The following is a 19,015-nucleotide window of genomic DNA, read 5'->3' on the forward strand; positions in this document are numbered from 1 at the left end:
GGGTGAACTTGACTGATAACAGAGAATGTCTAATAAGGCTGATAACTTGACTTGACTCATCTTGGTTCGCGGGAATAATAAAATAAAATAAAAAATGGAAGGGGAGGGTAACGGTGGGGAGTCTGGTGGAGAGAAATCCTCCACAACTGAACGTAAACTGACATTCAAATCTGCCTCGATTTTGTTTGCAACGCCAAACCTCCAACGATCCAATCAATTCCCGAAGGACGAAATCAATCCCCGCCCTACATTTTTTTCTAATTTCAGAAGCCGTTTCACTCGGATATGCGTCACAACAAGGAAAAAATTACAATCTCAACTTCCGTTTCATGCCGACTTTAATAATGGTCAGAAAAAAGTACATATTTGTAACCAACAAATACCCTTAGTCTTAGACCAGTGAGATGATCTTAAAGTGTCAATTTACAGGAGATCTGAAGACATCAGCATAATAAATGAGGTGAAAACAGGAACTATTGTTGTGAAATGGGTAGAACTATTTACTGCCCTAGTACAACAATTAAATGTGGGACAATGGCCTTCATCATCACAGTATGCTAATGCTGTGAATCAGATGCGAAGGAATCATCACTATGCAGATTACACCTCTAATGGCTCGCTTCCACTGAGCGGTAAACCCTGATCCGGCTATTACATGATTGGCCATTAGAGGTGTAATCTGCATAGTGATGATTCCTTTGCATCTGACTCATAGCATTACAAGAAGCTATAAAATAAGAAATAAAGCAATCAAACATACAAAGTCAACGCTCTAGTTTAACACTACAACGGTAAAGTTAAATAGCCTAAATATAAAGTTAGGAAATTTCATCCACAACGATTGGCCAGGGAACAAATTATAGATTTACGAGACCAAAGATCGCCCGTTGGATATACACAAGACGAATTATATCTCATGTTTAAAGAGTAACTAAACCCTAAAACAACTTCTTTTTTTTTTTGTTAATGATCTGTAAGCTTTATTAATGCTGTTCATTGATTCAAGTAATTTTTTTGACATTTGGGGATAAAGTGTTTTAATTCTACAAAATATGGTGCAGAAACGTCTAAGTGCTGCCCTCTTCAGGGTCTGAATACTTAGGACCATGTGATATTTCAGTTTTTCTTTTTTAATAAATGTGCAAAAATGTCAACAATTCTGTGTTTTTCTGTCAACATGGGGTGCTGTGTGTACAATAATGTGGGAAAAAAATGAACTTAAATGATTTTAGCAAATGGCTGCAATATAACAAAGAGTGAAAAATTTAAGGCGGTCTGAATACTTTCCGTACCCACTAAGTGTATTTTATGATAGCAATAACTGTAAAGGGACTAATGGGGTAAATTAAATGTGGGCTAATATACCTGTAGGCCAATTAAGCTCAGATTCATCTTAACATTTAGTCTGTGCTTTTGTAATTATTCATTTTTAATTTTGTGACTTTAACTTCTGCTTTAAAAAGCTTTTAGATTGTAATTTTCTAATGTACTTCTGATACAAAAAATAAATCTTCATTAAAATAACAATCTAATTAAATCTTGGGCACAAAACATTCAGCCAGTAAGAAAAGAAAACCTGTAGGATATTGTGTATATTTGTCTATATTGTCTCATTTATTATTGTAGCCTTATTTAAGTTGATTTTCTGATTACTGTATATTTATTTTTGGACTGATGGTGGTTAATAAAGTCCAGTAATGGTATGAGAGAGTGTCAGTCATTTTTCATATTGGTCAGTGTTAGAGGATCTGCGAAGTTGAAAATTGAGTGTTAACCTTAACGCATTAGATTACAATCGTTAATGACACAACATTGTAAAGGCTACAAAAACTTTCCGCTAACAGTATTCACGACTCTTGCGTGATTGTGTTTATGGGGTGCAGTCTAACATGTGTTCATGTTTCATTTAAAAAAAACGCATTATTTTTCATATAATTTACCTTTTGTAATGTACTTTTTGCTGTCCTCTCGTAAAACGGTCTGATGATTTCCTGGTTATAAGAAGCCTCTCCCTCAGAAATACACGACGGGCTCTGATTGGTCAACTTGACCCAGTGTCTTTGCCAGTGTGTGTGTGATTCGCGCCTAGTTCACGTTGTCCGGAAACGTCACGGGCGTTACCAGTTGCATGTGCTCCGGTGTGTTGTAAACACAGGCGTCAACATTGCCTTATCAATTTTAGCCCAAATCTGACTTAGAGAATATTAGTGCAGAGGAATCGAGCAGAACTTGTACACGAACGGCGGTTACAGGACGTTTCAGAAAGGTACGTTTTTTTTTTTTTGTAGATGTCTCATTATTTTTGTATACGCTGTTATTTGTAAATGCTACTGCTTATGCTAATGCTACTGTTTGTTACAACACGCAAACAAGTTCATACAATCGTTATAACTCATAATATTACAATCCTCGAAGGGATTATGCTAATGATACTGTTTATGTTAAAACACGCAAAAAAGTTCATGCTCACTCACACACTCTCTTTCCCGCACACACACTATACAAAACGAATATAGCATGCCGTCAGAACCGAGCTCATTACGAGACTAACCATGGTTTTACCACAGTAAAGAAAATGTTTAACGTTAGCCATGTTTTACCTGACGTCAACAAACACCAACAAGCTCGCTGGTGGGATTAAAATGAAGTTTATATGAACTATTAAAGACCTGATCCTGTAGGAAGTGTTGGAAGACCTACAATAAAGCCAAATTTCTCCCAGATTAGTTGTTGTTGACAGTCCATGATATAGAACTGTTCGTTTCTAATGAATGGCTGAGATTAAGCTTTTTAAATGTGTATGATTGCTGTTTAAATAAATACTTACAAATATATCCGTTGTCTGCATATGATTAAAATAGCCTTTCAATTATTGGCTGATAACTCAAGACAACATAAGAACTTGGAGTTGCATGTTGCATGCTTTGAATTGCTTTATACTGACTCTACTGAACATATTTTTGATACTTCACTTTATCAAAGGTTGTCATAAACGTTGGTCAAATTAATTGATAAAAATGACTAACCATTAATCATACAAATTAGGCCAACATCTCTTTTTGTAAACAAGTGAAATACAAAAACACACTGGTGTAGAAGGCATGGATGTACCAAAATATTAAGGAACAATATTTATAAATACATATTTGAATAATATAGTAGGCTACATATTTGATTAGTCCTGCTGTAGTAGTTTTGTCCTTGATCCCATGGTTTTCTCTGGTCTAACATTTTAATTTTTACAGATGAATATGAATAAAACAAGACACTTTATCTTACTATAAAAGTAATGTCGAGTTAATGATGCTTTAAAAAAAAACTGTTGAAAAAATATGTTGAGGCAGATGTTTTTGTTTATCAAATTTAAGATTAGGATAGGTAGCCTATAACTTTATGTATATTTTTTATATTATAAAAATGGTTTCTATGCTCTTCTTTAAATGACATACTTTTTAATTGTATGTCCATGACCCACCACACCTGAGAAACTTCTTTTCTGACCTGCATTTCCATTTAATAATTGGTTCATTACCTAGCCTAGTTTGTGAAGCATTCAACATATGGCAATGTTTTAAAAGAATAACCACATAAAAGTCTTATATATTATACAGGTTTTAATTTGCCCTAGGTGCCAAGGCCCTTATTTTGGTACTCCCACCCACAGCATGATATTATCAATGAAAGAAAATTTGAAAATTGATAGTGCCAAATAAAAACAAAACAAAATGTATACATTTTCTAGAGTTTTGTCTCTGTTTTATTATGGCACATATTGTTTTAAATTATAGCCTAAAACATAAAAGTGGGCTCTTCCTAGGGTGACCACCTGCTAATAAGCCCAAGGGGGGACAATGGGTATGTTTCTGAGGGACAATGTGGGACACTGCCTGGCGCGGCGGTGCCCCACTGGCAGACTCACTGATAGTGGTTTACCCATTTCTAGCACATACCACCTTGCATAGTATTAATAATGCCCTATTCTCCTAAACGTGTAACTTTTGATGTATGCTCATGAATAGGCCAACCAATGTGTGTGTTTTTTTTCTAAATAAAGACTCATAATATTTTGAACATTCAATGAATTGACAGATGTACTTCCACTTAAGATTTACTATTTAATTTTATTTATTTTTCATTACAATTGATTTACTTTAAATAAATTAATAAATTATAATATAAATGTATAGGATTAACAGGAATTGTAGTTGCTCAACACCACAGGAACAATTAAAAAAAAGTATTTAAAAAAAAAAAATACGATTGACCTCGTTTTCCCCTCCCTCCATGTCCGATTGAGAAGGACGTTTTGCAAAGGTCACAAAAAGCCCTCTCGGTATCCCCCTCAACACCTTTCAGCCACAAATATTAATTTCCCCTTTCTTGTTTCTTGTACTCACACCTTCTCTTTTTAATTGATGATGGCGTTGCCTCTCAGACAGTCTCTTTCTCGAATTTTTCGAATTGGAAAGCGCGCATCTAAAAGTTCCTTCCTTCCCAGTGTGTCTGGTATGCGCGTGCGTGCGCTGTCATGACAACAACGAAAAAGTTGACAACAACCTAGTCAGCAGTTCAACTGAGGGGTTTGTGTGGCAACAATAGCGTGCTGAAATGTTCAAGTAATGTTCGTTTGTCTCCTTGGGGCTCGAGTATATCTACTAACTGTTTTTTTGAGCAAGCATAGATTATGCGTGACACGGTCTCAATTTGCGTGACGCGTGAATTGGGATTTCAACCTTAAATAAATAATTTATTTAACATGGAATCAACATAGAAACAATATCAAATCAATCTTGTGTACAGTAGGATTCTATGCCAGTTAATTGTCTGTTTTTACTCCTTTCAATCAAAAATCAAAAATAAAGTAGGGATGTAATTAAAGATACAATATGAAAAAAAAATTTGCTGCCGAGGGGTCGCTAACCTCATACAATAACGAAGGCGTACGTTGATGACGCAGTGATATGCGGAATGGTGGAACTTGCTGTCATGCTGAGGGATTTAATAATGTTTATGTAGAGCAGTGTTGTCACGATACCAAAATTATGACTTCGATACGATACCAGACTAAAATACCTCGATACCGAAAATGAATCGATACCATGGGAAAAAAACAAAGTAATTGAAAAATATGACAGAACTTACAATTCATTGTTTTATAAAAAAAATTTTTTTTTTAAACTTAAAACTCTGTTCCTGCCCTGCTTTTTGACCATTCCTTCCCCAAAATAAAATAATAATAATTACATGCCAGTGTGTACGTTCTTACAAAGATGTTTGCAACATTGACATTATTATCAATTACGTTAACATTTGCTAACCTTTCACAATTCTGATCAGGTTTGGGATGACCAACATCTTATTTCATGAAATGAGATATTTAATTTTATAATTACAATATAGATATTTAATACTTTAATGACAAATACTTTAAGAGACAAATAAAATAAACAGTGCTTAATTTCTTTTTTGAATGCTACTCTTAAACAGTAGTGAAGGCTACTGTAGATGAAACAAAAAAACTTTATAAATTAACTATAGACTGATTCTTAATAAATAGATCAAATTTATTCAGTCAAGCATTGGGTGATTGTCTATTTTGTGTTGTTGTTTCATTAACATTAATCACGCAGAATATAAGGTAAGACCTAAACGCTACCCAATGGAACACGATTTATTTTTACAAACGGTTTTCGTTCACTAAAGACATACCCGACTGTGTTTACGTGAATACTTGCCAGGACGTAAATTTTTACAGAGAATTTTGATTATTCAATCCTAATAATGCGCGAAAGAGAACTGAAGTCGCGATCCGGATCGCATGCTGTGTGAAAGTGTGAAAGGCACGTGCGCGCGCTTCAGGTCTGAGCCCGGCAGCGCAAGCACGTCTCGCGCTTTGTTTTCTCATGCATGCATGTTTCGCTGTGCGTATATTTTACTGTTCTGCTTCCGTCGTTTAGTGAATGAAAACAGTGGAAGCAGAGCTTTGCACACACACACATCCTGACTCCGGCTGTCACACAACAACGCAAAATACTGCTCTTATTATTTAGAGTGCTGTCACTCTTATGGCGCTTTTCCACTGCATGGAACGGTTCGGCGCGGTTCGGCTCGCTTTGCTTTTCCACTTGGCGCGACTCGGTTCACTTTAGCTTGGTTTGCTTTTCCACTGCAGTTAGTACCGCTTCAGAATATGTGGGATTATAGAGACTGGATCCGCTCCTCGGCAACCAACAAGAGGATCGTCTGCACTTCGTTCACAACGATTCAGCCATTTATTTATTGTAAGTTTTTCTTTTCTTTTCAAGCAAGTAGTTTAAAAACAGGTGCTACAGCGGTGGCTGTTACTGGCTATTTAAATCTACCGTGTTTCGTGTCTCGTGTAGCAACGGTAGCAAATACAATGACGCTGGTAGTGACGATTCTGTCTGTCTGACCAATCAGTGATCAGCAGTGTCTCACGTCACATTTTAGTATCGGTACGGTACGCTTGGAACCTCAACAGAGGTGGTTCCATTTAAAGCGAGCCGAAGCGAGCCGTACCATGCAGTGGAAAAGCGCCACAAGTGAGCCGTACCGAGCCGAACCGTACCATGCAGTGGAAAAGCGCCACAAGTGAGCCGTACCGAGCCCTACCGTACCGTACCATGCAGTGGAAAAGCGCCACAAGTGAGCCGAACCGTACCGTACCATGCAGTGGAAAAGCGCCATTAAAGTACTGGTACTAATAAAATTTCATATCGTACCGATTTTAATAGCTGGGTATCGCGATACCTTTTTGTAGTACCGGTATATCGTGCAACACTAATGTAGAGTGAAAACATTCATGTTTTTTAACATTAATGTGGTATGAAGCAGGTCGCGATTGCTAATAAGAGACTATATGTGTTAGTTAATTTGCTATATGAGAATACAGCAGTAAGCTAGATCAACATTAGAATAACATACAGATCATATTCTAACATTTCATCATGTTGAGCTGTATAACATTGATTTGTTTTATTTTGCTCACCTGACTAATAAAGTACGTGCGAGAGCTGCGTCTCTGTGAAGTCGTGGCTCGTGAAGTTCTGTCAAGTCCAAGTTTGTCGTGTGCTATGATGTGTGATTGGACAATGGCCGTTTTGGGGGAGGGGCCGGCGATAGGTCAATTGGACTTCTGGAAAAAGTGGCTGCATGGTAAAAAAATATAAGTGGCTGGTAAAATTGGGCATCCACAGCCACTGTGGCTTGTGGGCAAAAAAAGTTAATTTCCCACCCTGATCATTAAAGGAGTCATAACCTAGTATTACATTGGATACCTACTGCTGTATTATAGTCTTTCAGGCCCTTCTAAAAAAGAAAAGTGGAAAAAAAATAAACACAGACCTACTTTTACCCTTATTTCTGGAGGCATTATTGTCTCGCGAGATCAATGCGATGTTTTGGCTGTCGTGGACGCTCTATATGGCTCTGCACGCCAGTTGAAAGGGTTGTTGGGACAGCGTCATTAAAAATGAATTTCATCCACTGGTCCCTGATAGTTTCGTCCGATTTTGGGAGATAAAACACATTTACATGTTTTTTTATGGCAATCAACCACAGAGCAAGTCCGGTGTGCACTCGGTTTCTCCATCTTTCTCGACTGAACTGAATATGAGGGGGAGAGGGGAAGGCTTCCTGCTGCGGTGTCCATATATGGTATATCCTACTACCTCATGACGTCAAGAGGGAGCTGAAATCAAAATCTCGTATTTGAGTGCGCGTGCACGCGCGCTGGTTTATTTACCCTGAGGTAAACAAACGCTTCACTTTTAAATATCGGCTTCCCGGCCAGTGTATAATCGTTAGTCGAACATAACATACATTGATTCTCGTGGAAAAGTGAAAATTGCAGGTTATGACTCCTTTAACAACGCATTCTCTCAGAGACAACGATGGATATATAAATAACGGTATATAGCAACTATCTTAATTTCCTGACTTAATATTTCTCTTGTGGACCTACATTAATGACAGTGAAAAAATTTGAAGAATATTTATTGTTAAAGTGTTTGATGCTGCTTTAGATTTTTCACAGATAGTTGTGCTGTGTTTGTGAACTAAAGACTGTTATTAGGCCTATATCATTTTAGTGATATTATTATTATTTTTGTAAGTGTATTGTCTGTGTTATTAGCAGGGGTGCAAACAGCGCGCTTTTCGGCGCCTCCCGCTTTTTTCACGTCAGTTTGGGTGACTTGTGTGAATCGTGCAGATCCGAAGATTTTTTTTAAGGGGGGGGGGGGGGGGGGGGGGTTTGAGAGGGTCTGATTATAATTTAACCAACAGTAATTCTGGATTGCGTCCACCAACAAGTAAATAGGAAATAAGCGAATCAGAACACTGCGCGCCAAACCAGCAGTATGTGCGCAAGCGTGAACCACTAGTGTTTCTGTCTCACTCTGGATCTGCCACTGCATCACATTTCTCTCTGCGTGGCGTGGAGTGTCCGTTTTTATGTCGGCTCTCATGTTAACTGGTTAGAGCTTGTGTTAGAGCACAATGCCTGCGTGACACACACACTTCTCGAGCCGCGCCGAAACCGCGTGCTAGAAATAGAACCTCAACCGACGCCTATTTTTCACGCGACACGCAAGAGTGTTGGAAGTTTTCAGACAAAATAGAAGGCGCAAATACATATTAATAAATTACATTTTGATGCTTGAAAGTCTCTCAGTTTTGACAAATGCATATATAATTGTAATTTAAAAAATAGGCCTAATTATCGATTTTCAAATATTGCCCCTGTCAATAGGCCTACAGAACGAAACATTCTGTAGCCTATTTTGCCGTCAATACTGCCGACGTTGTCTTTGCTGTATCAGGCTATATATATTATGTTTAACATCCAAATGTAGATGGTCTGTCGGCGCACAGAGCCACGCAGTCGCAGACAGCACGTTAAGTTCGTGAACACCGAATTCCCTTTTCTTTCTTATCTATTTGTGTTTGAACAGACATGTGCACGAAAAAATAAGCCAGTGTCCGTCTCAACGAGTTTCCCCGTAAACGCAGTCAAAATAAAACGGATGCGTGTCATTACCGGTATTAGATACGTGCATTCGTCTTAAAGGGACAGCACCCAATATACCTGCAGCTGTTTGTGTCACCAAAGTTAATCAAACAACAAAAGAGAAAGAGAAAAATCACGTTTTGTCAAAAGATAAACTGTATTAATACTTAATACAGTTAATTTACCTGAAAAACATAAAGCACTGCTTTATTTCTCGTGTATTTGTGTTTTATTGTATTTATATTTGTATTTTGTTTATTAGTTTCTATGCAGATGCACTAGGCCTACCCTACACAATTACCCCAATCATCCTAGAATTATTAATTCTTTACAAAAAGAGCTATTCAAATCATCAGGTGAAATTGTTTTCAGGAAGTAGCAGTAAAGCAAGAAGAAGTGCAAGATAGTTTTTCTAAATTTCATTTGACTCTATGTGCCTATAGGGGTGGGTTGGGGATGGTGGCAATGTAGTATCTGGATATTTGCCGCGGGATGAGGGCTTCGATTACCTCTCTCTTTTTTGACCATACATGTGTTTGCACCCCTGTATTAGTGTCTTTAATCATTTTGTTAACTAACTAATGTGTATAGCATAATGGAAACAAAATACTGACGAACAACGATGCCTTTTTCATCTTGGATCTGTATTATGATGTGTATGTTAAAACAAGCACTCTTGACAATTTGCAAATGGATCAGCTTGCAATTCAATTTTGATGTGGGATGTAGTTTTTTTTAGTCTGTTTTAAAAACATTTTCTTCGGGGAGTCCTTACGCGGGTGATGTCGTAATGAATTTAAGGGAGGCAAATTAATTGTAGTTCCTTCCTAATATCAATTGAATAACAATACTAGCTTTATAATAATAATAATAACATAGGGGATGCTAACGATGAATCGACGATTGATTAATTGTCGATAATACATTTAATCGATACAACTTCTCGATCATCGATTAAGCAGGTCTTAATGCGCGGGCGCGCTGCTCAACTGCGAAATATGTAAAGCGAACACGTCGGAGTTATGTTTGGGACCATTTTACACCTTCATCATGACTATAAGTTTGCTTGTGCATTCGCAGCCTTTTGTTTTGTGCAAATGTAAGTTGTAATGTTGTTTATTTTGTGTATGACTATCTATATCTGATTTATCTCATATTGGATGCATAATTTGGTTAAGAATTAACTAGGGATGGGCATGATTAATCGACGATCGATAATTGATCGTTAAGAATTTCGTCGATCACGTTTATTAGTTATCGATTAATCTAATGCAGGTTGCGTTGCGTGAGTCTTGAAGCAATGGAATTCATTTTAGCGTGGAGGTCGGCTACCTGTGCATCCCGGCAACGTCAGTCCCCTCAGAGCGGGTGTTTTCGGCGGCTGGACTGGCTGTCACCAGGTTGCGGTCGCATATCTGATCCCAGATCATGTCAACATGCTTATCTTTCTCAACAGAAATCAGTAGACTGGTGCAGAAGGTCTATGGGAACTTCATGCGTTTTCTCAGATCGGATAGCTATCTGATTTATCAAAACGATTCCATTTACACCTGGTCATATAAATGTGTTTTTGCAAAACGGATATAAATCCGATCTTGAATTCCCGCGCTATATGCATTTAAATTGTTGCACGTCACCGAAAGCAACTGATATGACCTGCATTTTATTGCTCATCAGCGAAAATGTCTAAATCAAAGACCGCAACAAGATATTGCGGCAACAGCCCTGGTAAGATCATTTCGGTTCTTTACTTTTAATGAAGATGATTGTGTGTTGATGAATGACTTTCACTTTGATTTGCGATAGTTTGCACGTTGGCTTGATGAATAGATGCTCATCTGCGGTGATGCGTGTTGAAGTAGCGTCGTCATCTGGCTATAACATGACATATAGCCTATAACACGCTCTCACACGTTTATTTCTTAGCATTTTTGGGATAACGTTAAGTCAAATTTACATATGTGGTTTCAACAACCAGATGCATTTACTCTTGTCCAGTTTCGTCTGGAATGCGTCTCAGATCTCCTCCTGAAGTGGTTTGAGCGATCGGGTTTAAATCGGGTTTCGTCTCGAATGCGTTTTGGAGGGCATTTACATTTGGGCTTTTCACGATCGGATAGCTATCCGATCACAGAAAACGGATGAAGTGGCCATGGGTCTCTGTTTAAGAACGCCGGCTCGCAGCTGCAGGTTCCGCTGTTTTAGAGCACCGCAGGGCATATCTTCAAGTCTACCGAACGTCCAGTTTCACTGCCACAAGTTGATCTTCTTGTAATAAAGATCTCATCGAGGACAAACAAACTGTATTTTTGTATTTTCATAGCATTTTTAATTCATAAAAAGTTAAAGAAATAATGAATTTCAATATAAAAATATTAATGATTAATCGATAGTCGATCGTTAATTCTCCCGACGATCGACTAAGAAAATTTAATCGAATGCCCATCCCTAGAATTAACTCTGTAGTAAAGCGGCAGCTTCAGCGCGCGCAGCTCAAACGGCAGTGCACGACTAATAATGACTATTGGGACTGTAATATTACATAATGTTTAACGTTATAGAGAGAACAATATTGTAATAAAACAATATTATTTGTGAATTATTTGGGTTTAGGTGCCGTGTCGCGTTGCTCCAGGAAGAGTTCACTTGTGCATGAATTTGCGAAATTTTTTGCAGATATAATTTGTAATATTATGTTTATTTTGAATATATCTGATTAATCTCATATAGGATGCGTTTATTTTAGTTAAATAACGCGCATGCAGTTGTTCCAGGAAGAGCACGTCGTTATATTTGTTTATTAAATAATTATTTTAATTAAATTATCAATCACATTTTACAATCCTACTAGCCCTTCATTTAGATTAAAAACTGTCATGCTGTTGGCCATGCCACTGCAGCAGACGCATATCGCAGTATTAAGGCTGACGATTAATTGATCATTAATTTAAACGACGATCGATCATGGGAATTTGTGAAAATTGACATCCCTAATCTAAATGTTGGTGTCAAAATATGGCAGTTTTGTGTATGTTCATATCATGTTAGATAATTGTATCATTGATCAAACATATTTAATAGTTCTCACTACAGAAACATGGTATTTGTGCCTATAATGTTTTTTTTTTAAATAACCGGAAGATCAGTGAACCTCATTCATGGAAAGTTTCAGTGAAGTATAAATTAATTTATAAAAAGACTTAAATTGTAATATTTTATAGCAGTTGTCTGTTGCATCTGTGATACATTTTTATCTCCATCCACTGCATATTCCTCTATTTTAATTATTTAGAAAATTTGTAGTTGAAAGTTTTTCTTTCATTTCAGACCCAATGGAAGAGAAGGAGGAGAGTGAAGAACTGAGAGAAGTGAAGGAGGAGAGTGAAGAACTGAGAGAAGTGAAGGAGGAGAGAGAAGAACTGAGTGAAGTGAAGGAGGAGAGTGAAGAACTGAGAGAAGTGAAGGAGGAGAGTGAAGAACTGAGAGAAGTGGAGGAGGAACATCATGCCAAACCTGCAGAAAAACCTATAACCTGCACTCAGTGTGGGAAGAGTTACACATGCAGACATAAACTAGAGAGTCACATGAGAGTTCACACCCAAGATAAGCCGTTCCTGTGTGATCATTGTGAGAAGAGTTTCAGTTGTTTAGCACACCTGAAGAAACACATTAGAGTTCATACAGGACAGAAGCCACATCTATGCAATCAATGTGGGAAGAAATTCAGTCAATCATCACACCTTAATGTTCACATGAGGATCCACACTAGAGAGAAGCCGTTCATGTGTGATCAGTGTGAAAAGAGATTCTCAAACAAAAGTCATTTTAAAAGTCACATGATGATCCACACCGGAGAGAAGCCGTACACATGTGATCAATGCGGCAAAACATTTATCTGGGCATCAAACCTGAAGAGACACCAGACGGTTCATATGAAGGAGAAGCCGCATTCATGTTCTGTGTGTGGAAAGAGTTTTTCACGGCTGCAATCTTTACATGTACATCAGAAAATTCACACTGGTATGAGCGAGTACATGTGCTTTGAGTGTAAGAAGACTTTTACTACATTAAACAGTTTAAAACAACACCAGAGGATCCACACTGGAGAGAAACCTTACAAGTGTTCACACTGTGACAAGAGATTCAATGATTCATCATCTCTGAAAAGGCATGAGTCGAGGATCCACAGAAGAGAGAAGCTGCACACGTGTGATCAGTTGTCAATTAATGAATGAAAAATTACCAATCCGGTGAAAGAAAAGGATGATGCAAAAGGTATGAAAAGGAAGCGTAAAGGAAAAGAAGAGCGCGGCCTGTAACAGTGGAGGCAGCAGTTGAGTCACGGCTCGTGTTTCTCTTCATTCATGCATAAATCTTTCGTCTGCTATTAGTGTTGTCACGATACCAAAATTATTGTTTCGATACCAAGTCAAGTATTGCGATTTCGATACTTTTTTACGATACTTTTCCTGAAAAGGGAGAAACACTGTCAAATATCATTGCTGTGCTTTATTTTAAAACCGGGACAACATTCTAATCATATAACACACTAATAAATGACCATATGAACAGCAGATATATTAAACATTTGAACAAAATATGAAATATTTTATAAAAAAAAATGTTTTTTTTTATTTTTTATTACATTTATTGTATTTATGTCAAAACTTTCAAACATCAAAATGTCATTTATTAATATGTATTCGTGTCAAAATTACATAGAAACATGAACATCTTTTCCTATTCTGTTTTGCCTGAAATAGGCGTCGGTTCTATTTCTAGCATGCACGCGTTTTCCGCGCGTCTCAAGCTGTGCCTGAGACTCGTGTGTCACGCAGGCAGTTAACATAGGAGCCGAACTAAAAACGGACACGACACGCAGCCAGTGTGTCGCCGGCCTTACAAATCTGGAACGCGGTCATTCTTAGAAGTATCGATACTAATAAATTAAGGAATCGTGACGTTTGTAATTTCCGCTTTACTTTTGAAGTATCGGTGCACCGTGCAACAGAGCAAGGTAGGCAACGTACTTCCATATGTCACCTCACGTCATCTTTGTCTACGAGTCGTGGACCACTTGTGCTCGCACATGCAGCCATCTCGCTGTAGTGTTTGGCACTGACAGCGGCAGGTTCTTTGCTGCGTGCGTCAGGAAAAAAACACAGACGTCCATAAGGACGTCCAGATTTTTTTTGTATCGATACTGATAAATTTAGGTATCGTGACGTTTTTAATTTCCGAGTATCGCGATACTTTTGAAGTATCGGTACACCGTGCAACACTATCTGCTATTGAAGATTTACGTGATGGTGAATGTACTAGAAAGCTGATGTGAGTCTACCTGTGTGGAACTTTTCAACGCACACTGTTTTGGGTTATTACAGTCAACATAACGAACCAAAGGGATTATTCGCTGCGTTTTGTGGACCCTTCTGACACGAGCTACAGAGTGTTGCCTGTTCCTCAAGCCTTACCTCAGGTACTCCCAAACATTTCACCTTAAGCTCCCCAAAAGACTTCCTGAGGCCTCCTTACATTCATTCCAGTGACACACACACACACATTCACTCACTAAACACACTTTTGTAAGTCACACTCAGGGCCAGCGCGTTTGTTTTGTTCCTTGGGTTTTTTTTGTATACTATGATTTTTTGAATGTGACGATCTTCTTTGGTTATATTTTTGCATTTATGTTTTGTTGAGAAACTGACTTTTTGAATGAACAGACTATTAATTAATTGAGTACACCACACTAACTGTAATGAGTATCTATTGTGATGAGTACTGATTTAAGCCTGCAGGTGGCAGTAATGTGGTGTATAAGATGAAGTGCATTCCCTAGAGGAAGAGGTTGTAATGGAGACATGTGCTGAGTCCCAATTCGCATACTATCCGTCCTAAATAGTATGCGAAACTAGAATTAGTACGTCCCAAATCGTAGCATGTTGAAAAGAGTATTCCAAAGATACCCGGATGGTCTACTATTTCCGGTTAGAATTCGAAGTGCAGATCAATGCACACTCTAACGGCTAATATTGCCCACAACCCATTGCGTGCGGGAGGGAGGAGCTTTGCGGTGATGATGGTGATGTAAACCTGGCAGTCGGATGCAGCAACGGAGATGCGCCCTCAGTTTTTAAGTGTAAGAATTCAAATGTTTAACCCTAATTAAAGTTATATTTTATTGTCTCGTAATATTAATGGGTTTATGTTGTGCCAAAAAAGTACCGTGTTTATCTTGTTGGGTCCGATGAAGATACCGAGCGCCTCATTGCAGGCTACAAAACAATAAATAAAAAGGCTCTAGTACAGTGTCATGCAAGTGTCTTTTTTTATGTATTTCTTTTTATGTTTGTGTCTGACTTATTTGTAGTAATACTGTGGCTGTACATATGTTAACTTTATCAGTCCAACCAAAGAAACATGGTTACTACACTTTTACTATAGTAAAAGCATGGTTCATTTTCATCGGGGTATTTTTAAGTATTATACATAAGTATAAGATTAAGTATAAAATACGTTAAACAATAGTTACACTATAAACTTTAAATATTTTAACTCAGAAAATAAGTAGCGCTAGCTTTCGTTACACACATTTGCACATGAACGTCAGAACCAGCCGCCTCACAAACGACCTGCGTTTGGTTGATCTACGACGACGCCCTGCTTCACTCCTCAATTTGGTAAACACATTGTAAATGTATTGTGGAAAAAAAGATGGGAATAGTAAATAAAATTATATTGCATATATAAGAATGAATGAAATGTTAAATGTTTTGTTAACAGTCGCGGTGTGCGTAACTAGGCAACCACGTTCAAGTTCACGTTGCATGACGTCATCGAAGTATGTCCCAGAACGTGCATACTTTTTTGCTACACACTCAAAAGTATGTACTTTTTCATCACAAAAAAAGTACATACTTTTAGGTCGTAGTATAAGTAGGCGAATTGGGACTCAGCAATGGGCTGCGTCCGAAACCGCATACTCAATGAGTAGGTACTTTTTTTCAATGAGTAGCAGGTACTTACTTAACGAGCGCTAAAAGAGTAGGTACTTTATAGCCAAATCTCATTGAGTATGAATGCGAACCGGACATCTGCCATGTTGACGTTATCATGTGACCTACGACACATTATCACACGCGCAACAACTTAAAAGATTTGAACAACACGTTTAATTCATCTATCTGTAAATATTGATGTTGATTAAACTTGCTCATTTTGAAGAAACTGCTGCCCATTTATTTTGTGAATACATTTAGGGTTGATTAAAGTTCTTATATTTAACCCTACTAATGTGACCCACCGTTTTATCCTTACAATATTATTTATTTTTATTACGAAATCCCAAAATGGTCATCTCTTGAATGTTGTTAATTTCTTTATTTTATATCCAAACATTTTTATCCACAAGCAAAAGTGGCTAACTGCTTTATGTTTTCCTCTTTTTCTTGTTGAATTTAACTCTCGTTTCATCCCTCAGGCCTAGGCCTATAAATATATATATTTTTTAAATGCATTTTTAAATGTATTATAATGAATTATTTAAGAAAAAATATATTAAAATATTCAACCTTGTACTAGGTTATTTTTTCCTGTGTAAAAAATCTCATATTATGTATGCAAACCCATGATATATAAATATATATAGCCTATATATATATATATACACCTCATAACATCAGTAACTCAACAGCCCTACCTAGAACGGGTTTCCTCAGCGTTGTAATGTCTGCACAAAGGGCAGCTGTGCAAAGATTTGCCTTTGGAGAAAACTGTTGATTTTATACTCAAAAAAATGTAAGTATAATTAATATTAAAAATTAATATTACCCCAGAATGAATTGCATTGATATCCCACCCCAAAACATACAATAATAACAACGATAAATGCTGACCAATACTTAATTATATTACTTTTTACTGAAAATAGTCGTAAAAAGTATATAGTGAACATATCTACATTTGCATTCAAACAATTATATAAAGCATTAATTAAATAATTATATTGTATTTACTGACAACGAGAAATATTAATAAATTAGTAAAAGAATGAATGAAAGTCACCATCACACAATAAACAAATGCATATACAAGTCAACACATGAAACAAGCTTTATTCAAACTACAATCATGTATGTGGGCTGAAGGCGCTGAGGTTGTTGCGTGATGTGTTGTGCTTCACAATCTGAGGCAATAAGGGCAGGTGGAGTGATGGAGGGTCTCGTAAGGGCTGGTCTCGTAAGGGCTGGTCTCGTAAGGGCAGGAGGAGTGATGGAGGGTCTCGTAAGGGCAGGTGGAGTGATGGAGGGTCTCGTAAGGGCAGGTGGAGTGATGGAGGGTCTCGTAAGGGCAGGTGGAGTGATGGAAGGACTCGTAAGGGCTGGTGGAGTGATGGAAGGTCTCGTAAGGGCAGGTGGAGTGATGGAGGGACTCGTAAGGGCAGGTGGAGTGATGGAGGGACTCGTAAGGGCTGGTCTCGTAAGGGCAGGTGGAGTGATGGAGGGACTCGTAAGGGCAGGTGGAGTGATGGAGGGACTCGTAAGGGCTGGTCTCGTAAGGGCAGGTGGAGTGATGGAGGGACTCGTAAGGGCAGGTGGAGTGATGGAGGGACTCATGGCACCATCTCCAGGATTCAGCTCTGGGCTCCTCATCCTCAGCACTCACACCAGCCTGCTGACATTTCAAATTCTACAAAATGCACAAACATAACACAAAAGCAGTCATTTTAACCACACAATGTCATATGATTTCAGTATTATTTAGAAGACAAAACCACTTTTTTTCACAAACGCCGCCATCATCTTCCCTTGCAGGTCCTGCTCCACCACAAATGCACAGAATGCACAGAAATCAAAAATCAGAAAAGTGCTGTAATAGCTCTGTTTGAAATTACAATAATTAGTTATTGTTATTAATTTCTGTGGTATACTCACTCAAAGCCTTTGATGGCAGCATTCAGCTTCATGAGCCACTCTCCACCAGATAAAAACACATCTGTTCATCTGACCCTGTAACATCCAGACAAGATTCACATTACCTCTGTGATTTATGAGCTTGTTTTAACTTTTTATCCAATATAAATGTTCCTCAATTTATCAACAGTACTAATGGACAAATAAAATAGATAACTTATGTTTAGTTACTTTATAGATTTATTCTACATAATAGCACACATTCATCATTCAGATGTCTATTTCATGTTGTGATGTGCTCTTCTGCAATACTTACTGAAGATTTTCCTGTCAGAAGTAAATAGACATTTAAAATAAGCGTCTTTAGGATGTATATGGTTTATGTAAATCCACTTTAGAGACGTAACTTACGTTACGTGTCCTTACTGGAGCTCGCCTGTTAGCTAACGTTATACATAATAAAACGTGTTTTTACAGCAAAATCACAACTATACTACACTGTGTAACGTCTTTACACCTTCGACAATTCAACAGTTTACTCTACAGTAGTTCAACACATGCAATTTTAACACAAGGACCCGTATTTACTCACATTTGAAAGCACCCGCGTCGCTGATCTCTGCGATGTTTGATAATGACGTATCCTCTCGCGTGGCCTCCTGGGATAGAAAAGTATTCATCTTCGAGCTCTTCAAAATCTGGGTTGAAGCAGTAAGCCATCCGGGAACTAATCGCCTACTCTTTTATGAGTACTGAGGTTTCGGACATACTACTCCGTTCACGTACTGTTTTCCCCTACTATATAGTAGGAAAGTAGGAATATTCGGACGCACTATAAGTATATGTACGCCCGAATCTCGCGATAATTAGTACGTCACTCTGGTAATTCTCGCCTACTCTTTTATGGATACTAAGGATTCGGACATACTTATTTGCTCGCCTACTGCTTTTTCCATACTATATAGTAGGGAAGTATGTGGTTTCGGACGCAGCCATGCTTTGTGTGCCACATGGAATAAAGACGCCAGTACCATCTATTCTTTTTATCTTTATTTGTTGTCTCTGGAAC

At 37.9% G+C, this 19,015-nt stretch overlaps 2 protein-coding genes across 3 annotated transcripts in view; both read left to right on the forward strand.

Moving 5' to 3' along the window:
• LOC308704680 (uncharacterized protein) overlaps positions 1-15,341 on the forward strand; it is a 179,719-nt gene extending 164,378 nt beyond the window's left edge. Inside the window, exons 1-2 of one of the 2 annotated variants that reach the window (XM_081389159.1) lie at positions 2,026-2,266; positions 12,359-15,341. In XM_081389159.1, coding sequence (XP_081245285.1) covers positions 12,364-13,266 — 903 coding nt within the window. In that variant the 5' untranslated portion in view covers positions 2,026-2,266; positions 12,359-12,363 and the 3' untranslated portion in view covers positions 13,267-15,341. Of the gene's footprint in view, positions 1-2,025; positions 2,267-12,358 lie in introns of those variants that run through there. The other variant, XM_081389158.1, reaches the window with a different exon arrangement.
• LOC308700561 (CD276 antigen homolog) overlaps positions 1-19,015 on the forward strand; it is a 1,553,888-nt gene that overhangs the window by 1,318,822 nt on the left and 216,051 nt on the right. The window lies entirely within an intron of this gene.

The sequence above is a fragment of the Scardinius erythrophthalmus genome (genome assembly GCF_964197995.2).
Source record: "Scardinius erythrophthalmus genome assembly, chromosome: 1".
In the NCBI taxonomy this organism is placed as follows: domain Eukaryota; kingdom Metazoa; phylum Chordata; class Actinopteri; order Cypriniformes; family Leuciscidae; genus Scardinius; species Scardinius erythrophthalmus.